The sequence below is a fragment of the Sinocyclocheilus anshuiensis genome, unplaced genomic scaffold (genome assembly GCF_001515605.1).
Source record: "Sinocyclocheilus anshuiensis isolate Anshui unplaced genomic scaffold, SAMN03320099.WGS_v1.1 scaffold1215, whole genome shotgun sequence".
In the NCBI taxonomy this organism is placed as follows: Eukaryota; Metazoa; Chordata; class Actinopteri; order Cypriniformes; family Cyprinidae; genus Sinocyclocheilus; species Sinocyclocheilus anshuiensis.
Window position 1 is genome coordinate 563,572 of NW_015540933.1, and position 10,635 is coordinate 574,206.

The 10,635-nt window shown below is 36.3% G+C and overlaps 1 protein-coding gene across 1 annotated transcript in view; it reads left to right on the forward strand.

The window, feature by feature from the left end:
• The window catches only part of LOC107689478 (catenin alpha-2-like), a 519,554-nt gene that overhangs the window by 86,974 nt on the left and 421,945 nt on the right, over nucleotides 1–10,635 (forward strand). Inside the window, exon 3 of the mRNA XM_016487473.1 lies at nucleotides 6,386–6,581. Coding sequence (XP_016342959.1) covers nucleotides 6,386–6,581 — 196 coding nt within the window. The remainder of the gene's footprint in view (nucleotides 1–6,385; nucleotides 6,582–10,635) is intronic.

Sequence of the window (10,635 nt, forward strand, 5' to 3'; positions counted from 1 at the left end):
TGACTTCGTAATTTAGTTTCTTTTTTCTTGTCTTCACCACCTGGCTACTGTTGTAAAATGTTGAGAGATTCAAACAAAAAGTAATCAATAAATAGAACAAAATAAAAAATAATAAAGACTGCAAGTGACGTCGCTAGCGGAAGTGCAAGTGTCTGAGAGTGCAAGCCTGAGAATGCACGTCTGAGAGTGCATGCGCCAGCTGCAGCCAGACCCTTCTCATCTTCACTGCAGAGCAGTTTGCTGTATATAACCACTCAGTCCGTTTCTGGAGGTGGTTTGAGTATGATTAATTTTCTATCCGTAGTTTGGTGCACAGGTGTATTTCTTATCTTATAAATAATTAAATAAATAAATAAACTAGCAAACAAACAAACAAACAAACAAATAAATAAATAATAATATTTAATTAAAAGAAATTATATTAGTAGTATTAGTATCATTATTATTAGTATATATTTTGTTGTAATGTTGTATATAGGTTGACAATGTTCCAGAAATATAAATAAATAAATATATATATATATAAACAACAACAATAATAATAATAATAATAATAATGTGAATTAACTATAACAGAGATCCTGTTCCTAACTAAACAAAAATTAATTTAACCCTATTTATGTCCACATAAAACATCTTTACACAGCCAAGTTAAGGCTGCTCTGTGCCTGCACTGTGCCAGTTCAAAATTCAGTATTAAGATAAAATGGTGCATTAAAACCATGCTAAATTATGCCTGTCCAACCCACCTCAGTATCAAAATATTAAATTGTACTGTAATTGAAGTTCAAATACATTTAAGCCACTTGTAAGGCAGCATTAAACAGTCAAGTAAAGGTAAAGACACCTAAATGCCACTTCAGAAATGAACCGTGTCACCTTTGCAGTAAATTTGGCAATGTAAGGCAAATACAAGGACAAAATTGATTTATATAACTGATGTATAGGCAGCAGCAGTATGACTTTTAGATGTTTGTCATATTGAAGTTGAAAATAATAACATGTTTTTGACCAAATCATAAGAACCACCTCCTTCCCTTCTGCAGTTAAACAAAAATATTTTGGTCAAAGCTTCAGCTAATACCAAAGCATTAGATTGTCCCTAGACCTGAGCAGTAGGCTTAGAGAACAGCCGGCAGAATTCTGAGCAGTGTTGTGGTGTCCTTTTAATTATACGTGGCTGGATTCACTGGTGGGCCCTCTGAGCCAAGGAGATCACTTGTGGAACATTTAGTATTATTGATTGCTGATAAAACACAACCGTAGAGGGCTATGGACCGTGGGGAAAGGTCGTCAGCGGTAGCTAGTGATGTATTTGAGATGGTCTGTGGCTTTTATTGGACCTCATTTAAAGTTTTCAGGTCACTTACCTCGCTTGGGGCCTTTAATATGCCATTGACAGTTTTATCACGGCCAGACCCTCAGCGGTTCCCCTTTCCGCTACACTAAGCAGTTGTTTTAAATAAAGGAATGTTTATTTCTTTGGTTTACTGAAGTGAAATAACTCATCGTATCTGCAGCCCGGCCGTGAGCAAGGTTTCGCAGGATAAAGCGAGCCTGACTAAGCGTTAGATCTCATTGCATAGTTAGGCAGGTGCTTTTACACTGAGCTGTCAGTCTTTTCTCCAGGCCACCTGCTTCAGCTCGGCATGGTATGTCTCTCAAATTGGACCTCGGGACAGCTCAAGCACATGTGTCCCCATTCTTTCCTTCTGACTTCTCATCCCTTAGGGCTTCCTCCCTCCCTTACTTCTGTCAACATTTTTTATTTTATTTTTTTCTTGTTTTCGCCGTAGGATAAAGTCCCTGCCATGTTTGGCACGACATCTGGCATCTATTGAGATCTATAATTAGTGACTGAATTCTCACAGCTGTGAATCACTCTGTGGTCAGTTGTCTAACTGAGCTGTCAAAGAACAATTCAAATGTGCTTAATACAAGTTTAAATCTAATAAATGAAGTGGAACAGTCACATCTCAAGACAATGGCTAGAAAGATACAAAAAACATTCAAGTTAGTCTGGTGCACAGGACAAAGGAACTTTGCATGGTTAGTTGTTTTCTTGCTTCTTTTACACATTTTCTGTCTGCAGTGGCGCAAAGCGTGCAATTGCACAAATGCAAATTTTAATTTAGTATTTTTTTTAAAGGGCTAAATTTACTAAAAAGGGCAAATTAGTGTGAAACCACAATCCCATAAAAGCACAGATGTAAGTGGAAAGTTCTGCATGTGATCTACTGACAATGTGCAAATGAAAGAAGACAGACGCAGCCAGCTCATGTTCATAATGACCAATGCAATCTATCAAAAGTAGTGCAAATTAGCCACTGCTACAGGCATGCGAAGCACAAAATGGGTTAAGATATACTTTTATGGGTGTTTAAAAATGGCGCAAATACCAGTAAATAAATTGCCGCAAGCAAAATAACTAATCTTGCCTGATTAATTCAAATATTCTCCTCCCATACATCGTGCATCTAAAAAAGAAATATTTAGTAAAGTTAGCCACAAAAAAATAACAGTCCCACCTTTTGATCGTTAATATTTCAGTGGGTTTCTTTAGTAAATTCTGGCAGTAGTTTTTGAGTCCAAAAGAGGGTTTGCACTGCCACAAGCGGTTAGTAAATCCTAAATGTTGTAGTTGATTGATTATACTTGTTAAAAGGTTAATGCCACTTTCAAAAAGGCCATTTTAAATGACTTGCTTCATTTTTTTCCAATGTACTTGTTGCAGGTCAAGTATTGTAATGTGACACTCAATTCAAACGTTTCAACTTTGACCTTGTTCACTATTGAGCTTTTAAACTGCAGCCAATAATTACCAAACAATCTGCATGATTTACCCTTACGAGGCCTATTGTGAGGCCACTTTTTATATGGTATTTTTTGTTCATTTTGTTATTTAGCCCTGCATTTTACTTTGATTGTAGACAGAAGAAAAAAAAAAGATGTGCGGACACTCTCCATTATCATTTAATTTGTTTCTTACCCTGTTATTTTTTTTGTCTTTTTCAAGAAAATGGAATGACACTGGAGATATTATATACTTTTGTTGTTGTCATGCATCACCATTAAGCGTACCTCATTGCCACCAGCACTTCCTTGAAATCAGAAGTAGGTGGAGTGGCTGTGCCGCTTCATTTATCATTTGCAAGTTCAGCACAAAATGTGCTGTGAAATATCATGTGGCAGTGCAACTTTTTTTTATTTTCACCTGGACCTTTGGTTGATGGCTTTGACAGGACTGTGGGCGTCTCCATGGAAACCCAGTCTCTGTCTGCCGATAAATCTCCAGGAGTGGAGTGTGTCTCCAATTAGACCAGAGTTGTCAGATGGACTTGGAGGACTTTGCATGAGTTGTAGTTGTGGTAACATTTTAATCAATATGTGAATCTGTCTGTCTGACTCTTAAATATTATATCTTAAAACTTAGCCAAGTTTTACACAAAAAAGTAAAAAAGTGGAATACTTCTTATTAAAGATAATAATATCACTCCCTTCTGGGGGCTCATAACAACTGTGATTTTTTTTCAGCTTGGCCCAATCGTTAACACAAATTATATTTTTTAAAGTGATGAAAGGATCTTTTTGACATGTCCGTTTTGATGGAATGAAATATCAAACATAAAATGAGGGGAAAAGGTAAAAATCTTAGGTCAAAAGCAAATGGTCCATTACAAGACAAGCCTGATTTAAGGACAAACTGTTTTACATAATTTTTACTCTATGTGCTTTGATATGGACTCAGCTGGTACAACCAGTAAACAGCCTTGGACAGTTAAAGCGTTACATAAAATGTCATGTATATGCTAAATAGAAGTTATCAGCTTTCATGGTCAGTTTTGACCAGATCATGATAATGATCAAAAAGCCAGCCAAATCAATATCCTGCATGGGCTCAGAAAGATAGACTTCATCTCCGTATGTTACATAGAACAAGGAAGGAGGTGGTGTTCACAAGAAATCCAGCCTTGACTGACTTTCTATTGCTACCATTTTTTACACTTTTGTTGTCATAATACTATTAAAAACTTCCCCACTGTCCTTATGAAACGACTGTAGTGGGAGTGTTGTGGTGTTTTATTGTTCTCACATTATTATAGAACAGAGAATACCAGATCTGGGGTTCATTTATAAATGTTAGTGCTCCATTTGTCTTGCTGACGCTGTTATTGACACTGACAGTGTTATTCAAGAGAAGGTAGGTCTCGTTGGGGATTGATTGTGTGGTTATGAGTGATACTAGTGTCAGGGAATTCCCTCACTGGAGCACTGAACTCCTTTATAGTAAAACAGGATTGTTCAGTATAAGTTTTGAATCTGATGCAGCAGGATTAAAGGATTTACTTAGTAATAATGATTTGTTATTTACTATTCTGTCGTTATTCATTTTTATTAGTTGTTCCAAACCGGTATGTACTTTTATTTATTTTTTCTTCAGCACAAAAGGTGAAATTTTGAAGCATATTTTGACATTATATGGGGCGGAGACCATAAAAAGCATCATAACATTATTATTATTATTATATATATATATTTTTTTTACTAATCTACTTAGGCCTGTCACGATAACAACTTTTTGTTGTGCGATATATTGATTATTGCGACAGGCCTAAATCTACTTTGGCTTTTGTTTTGTGAGAGTTTTACTGAATTTTAGATTTTCTGAGCTGACAAGTCAAATCATTTGATTAAAGAACAAATCTTTCAGATTTTTGTACACTGAAGTTAAACTGCCTCAAATAACTATTTGTTGTCAATTTGAGCATCACTTCTCATTCATTCGTTCGTTCGTTCGTTCATTCATAAATAAATACATAAATAAATAATCATTCAGCTGATTAATTTAAACAGCTGATTCATTCATAAATGATGCAAGTGACTGTCTTTATGAATTGGTCTCTGAATCATTGGCTCACTTGATTCATTCAAAGCCACAGTTCATTCAGTACTGAAACATTATTTGCATGGGCAACCTTCTGAAATACTTGATTCTGATTGGTCAATAGCAGCGTTCTGCAGTCATATAATTGTATAGTCTGAGGCAACTGATTCCCAACATAGCTGTCATAGTTTATTACCAGAATCTTTGAATCTTTTCTTCACGCCAAGGCCTTGCTGGAGTTTGCTTTCTGATAATGATAGTCTTGACTGTGCATTTATCCCTAATGTATCATCTGAACTTTCTGAACTCTGTTTAGTGAAGAGTGTTAGATTGAATGCCATTTCTCTTGTTTCTGTAATGAAGCGTAATGCAACATTTGCTGGCGATATAAACTGTTAGCATTAGCTTTTCCTTGCAAAATCATTTCAATCTTTTGTCCCAATGTCATGTTTTTCATTATCATTAACCCAGTCTAAGCTGAATTTACTTAAGATCACTTTCTATGTTCTCCTTTAAAAGTCAACTATGCTTTGTTTTGATTAAACCTCTCTTAATGTAATCCAGTGTTTTTCTGTGCATCAGCTTTGGGAATAACTGTGATAAATGTTCAGGCAAATGGGGTCCTAAGCTTTATCAGCTGTATAGGCTGAGTTTGGACAAGGAACTCGAGTTAGTCCTTTGTTGTACTATGGTAATTACTAAGCGTGGGTGTCCTTGAAAATACATTACCCTGGGAGAACGGTCCCAGCAGAGCCCTGCAGCAGAAAGCGAAAACCAGCACTGTTTTATAGGCCCTTTGAGAGCTTAAAGCTTGACTATTGAATGAGTCACTAGACATCACATAAAATGTTTCTTAACAGCGCAGGCTTTATTAGGAATGTGTAGATCTAATTGTGTAGACAAATGTGGTAAATTGCCAGAAATATCTGCAATGCAAATAATCTCTTCTGTCAATGTAGATAGGCAATGTAATTTTTACCCTGTCCAAATGCATGCATGTACTTAATAAATTTGATTAGGTGGTGCAGTGTTAAACTAAGATGTGCACTTGACACTCAAGACAAGTCAGACAAGACTTTGTGACAGACATTGTATCCATACAGAAATGTGGCAATACCATGGAACAGTAATGGCATCTGATGGTAATACCTTTCTGATTTGATATAAATGCACTGTTACTCACTATAGTATTCATGTACATGGTACATAAAAACAAACAAACAAACAAACATGATGTGGATGTCTTTGATTGTTGTGAGTGGCCCCTTACTTGTTCATAATTCTGAAAGCAACAAACAAACCCAGCAGTTTTTCTGACCCATTGGTTTAGAGATGAACAAACTTCGGCTCGATCATGCTTGTGTTCATCACACATTTTCATTACATGTGCCAAATGACCTACGTTGCCAGATTTGCTTTATATATTCTGCTCAGTGAAAATGTGATAAAAACAAGTCTTTTGCACAATCTATCTTCATCTATGACTCTTCTCATACACAGGTGACCACCCTGGTCAACACCAGTAACAAAGGTCCATCCAGTAAGAAAAAGGGACGCTCCAAGAAAGCTCACGTGCTGGCTGTGTCCGTGGAGCAGGCTACGCAGAACTTTCTAGAAAAGGGCGAGCAGATTGCTAAGGACAGCCAGGACCTGAAGGAGGAGCTTATCGCAGCTGTAGAGGACGTTCGCAAGCAAGGTGAGCAGCTTGTTATCACCCTGAGGTACTGTCCCAAACAAAATCTGCTGCTTATTTGTTCCGGCGTCCCATCAAGCAACCAAACATATATTAAGGGTTTTCTTTTTTTAACTTCAATGTGTGGCATAGTGGCCAATGCTCTGTCTATTAGTCATGTTTGGCTTCTTGAGAGAGTAGAGAAGACTTTTAGGGTCATGTGGGAATCAATGAGTCACATTATCTGACCCTAAAAGACATTAATGTGTTTTTTTCTGAGTTTTGCTGAGGGCTGTCGGCTTTTAGCCCGTGTGCTGCAGTTTCCAGACAGCTAAGCTAAAGTTTTCTTTTCCTTTTTCACCTATAAGTCTTGCCTATTATGTAACAGCCCTTATCTGGCAGCACATTACACACTCTCTCTTTTTTACCAAGTTTTCTCTTACCATACACACTGAGTCCCTTTCCATGACTTTCATGCTCATTGGTTTGGACTGAAGTTAGTGTTTGCTCAGCCAAATTACCTCTATGAAAATAGCAAACAGTTAATGATGGTGTTTCACAGAGCATTCATCATCCCATAAACACAGCCGAAGAGCAATTATGAGGTTGCAGAGAAGAGAAAAAAGACACTTTTAAATCCCAAAAGCTGAAATGTATTAGCTGTCATTGTACCGTATTAATAATAATCTGTTTTCCCTTTTTGTGGTTTGTTTTGAGGACTCTTTGATGAGGTAATAAATGTGAAATCTGTATTTAATTTGTTTAGTTTGGTGGTGGATTAAATTACTTGTTAATATAATATTAATGGGAGTCTGGGATGATTCTCTGTCTCTTTCTGGGAATTTAAATATGAACTAATTCAGAGGAAAACAAAGAAGAAAATCAGTGTATGAGGACCATACAACATTTTTTTTTTTTACTGTTCTCACAGTCATGGGAAACCTGGAAATATTGGGAAATTTTAAAATAAAGATTTACAGGCCTGTAAAAGTCATGGAAATATAATAATATAATTATAATATTATACTACTGTTTTTGTAGTCTTGGTAAGAGCACATTTTAAAAATCTTACGTAAGGTTGTATATATTTTTCCACAGGTCCATACATGGGCGTAGCTTGTGGGGGGGCCAGGGGGGCCTGGCTCCCCCATAGCGATTTAAGAATTTTACTAAATATTTATTTATAAAGTTTTTTCTATGAAGTAAAAATGCATATAATGCAGTTAATAATACATGTAAAAGTGAACATGTAAAAGTTAATACATTTTAAATTGTTATTGTAAGTAAATTAATAAATCAAAACAAACTTAACGTCTCCCTCAATCTCATTTGCGTAAGAATTGTCACGTGACGAATCTGCATTTTGGTGGATAATAGACTTAACGGTAATGCTTGCCTGTTGTGTGGAATAAAATGATGTTCCGCGTTTTTAACAACATACACGAACTGCAGAGAAATCTGGAGACAACGAAAAACTCAGATGAAGATATTAACGCCGTGCTTAATGATTCCGGACCCGGACAATCAGATAAAGGTGATCCACAGGACACAGCAGGTTTAGCTGCACACTACTTTTATGCCGACCATCTACATCCAAATGTTATTTAATTTTCACAGAACACAACCTTTAAATAGATTTTAGAATATAAACTGTTTATCGTCTATTCAATAAGACTAAATAAAAAGTGTGCGCCTCATTGTGCATTAACTTGAATCAAGCCCTACAAATGTCTGTTTTAAAAACAGAGGATGAGTAATTCACTCCTTGATTTGCTTAATAAAAGCCTCCTTTGAGATCGTTTTGACAGACATGTTTATTGTGCATTTTAAACGTGTTTATTGCTAAGTTTAGTGTGGCAAAATAGAAGCGCAGCTGTAATTCGTGGGCAATGTATGTGGTTACCATGACAACCTCAGCACTTGCCACTGCTCTATGTGAATATGTAGATTTACTCTTCCACCGGTTCGGTTTGGCCCCCCCAAACTCAAACGTCAAGCTACGCCTATGGGTCCATAGTGAGATATCCCTGTTCACTGGGTTTTTAGAATCATTTTTGGTTAAAATACACAAGCATTCTCAGGTACTGCAGGGAAGGGACTGCAGCACAGACAGATGGAGACTGAGCCAAGCCCCGGCTGCAGGAGCAGAATAAAGTGTATTAAAATTATCTGCGTGGACCATTAGCAAGCTGACCTTTAACTGGGATGAGGTTAAGGAACACAGGTTGGACATAATGGTCCGAGTGGCTTACCACTCCCAAGGCTGACTGTCTGTTACTCAGTGTGAAACGGGTTAAAGGACAAAGAAAATACTTAAAATAGAAAGTGGAAGTCAGTCTTTTTGATCTAATTCTCACTTGTGTACCACAGTTATTGATTTATTAATTTAATGACAATGAAAAATGACTAAGTGAAACTATCAAACAAAAGATGATTAAAGGAGTAGTTCACTTCCAGAATAAAAAAAAAAAATCCTGATAATTTACTCACCCCTATGTCATCCAATGTTCATGTCTTTCTTTCTTCAGTCGAAAAGGAATAATACATTTTGAGGAAAACATTACAGGATTTTTCTCCATATAGTGGACTTCAATGGTGGTCAATGGGTTGAAGGTCCAAATTGCAGTTTCAATGCAGCTTCAAAGGGCTCTACACGATCTCATCCGAGGAATACGGGTCTTATCTAGCGAAACGATTGGTTATTTAAAAAAAAAAAAAATAATGTATATACTTTTTAACAAAATGCACAAATGCTCGTCTTGCACTAGCTCGACCTACACGTGACATAGGCGGAAGCACCAACCCAGTGTTTACAAAGCAAACGTGCAAATAAAGTCAAACACTCTTTACAAAAAAAAAACAACAACATAAAAATTATGTCAGATAATTTTGAAGTTGGGGGGAAGTCAGATAATTTTGAAGTTTTTCGCCCTACCCTACCTTTTTGAACCAAAACACACAGACTAATAACTAACTGCACGTGACTTTTACAACATGATTTCGCAATGTGTGAAGATGAGCATTCGTGGTTAAAAGTATATACATTTATTATTATTATTATATATTTTTTTTTAGAAAATGGCCGATCGTTTCACTAGATAAGACCCTTATTCCTCAGCTGGGATTGTGTAGAGCACTTTGAAGCTGCACTGAACCTGCAATTTGGACCTTTTTACTCATTGGTCCCTGTTAAAGTCCACTATATGGAGAAAAATCCTGGAATGTTTTCCTCAAAAACCTTAATTTCTTTTCGACTGAAGAAAGAAACTTGGATGACATGGGGGTCAGTAAATTGTCAGGAAATGTTTATTATGGACGTGAACTACATTTTTTTCCTGTCCAGCTGGGGGTTTGTTCACATGATTTAATAATATACTTTACTATATTTATCTTAGTGTTTCAGAAGGTCAAGTATGGAGTCAAAAGACAATGCAGAAGATACACTGCTGAATGAAAACAAGACTGTAGTGGTTTTCCAACAAGGTTGCAGTAATGAGAGATGTGGGTCATCTCAGGGATCAATAGGCTATTCAGCTAATGCTATCCTGTTTAAGTTGCTCTTTCAAGTTCCATAAAACCTGGAGAAATCTGTTAATATTCCCAATCATCTCAACATTTTATCAGTCACTGTGTGTTTTTGGTTTTTGTTTTGTTTTTGTTATAAATTATGAAAAACTGATGACACATTCATCTCAACATTTTATCAGTCACTGTTTTTTTTATTTGTTTTGTTTTTTTTGTTTTTGTTTTAAATGATGAAAAACTGATGACCCATTCATCTCAACATTTTATCACTCACTGTGTTTTTGTTCAGTTTAGTTTAGTTTTTTTGTTTTAAATGATGAAAATCTGATGACCCATTCATCTCAACATTTTATCACTCACTGTGTTTTTGTTCAGTTTAGTTTAGTTTTTTTGTTTTAAATGATGAAAATCTGATGACCCATTCATCTCAACATTTTATCACTCACTGTGTTTTTGTTCAGTTTAGTTTTTTTGTTTTTGTTTTAAATCAGGGGTGCCCAAACTCGGTCCTGGAGGGCCGGTGTCCTGCAGAGTTTAGCTCCAACCCTAATTA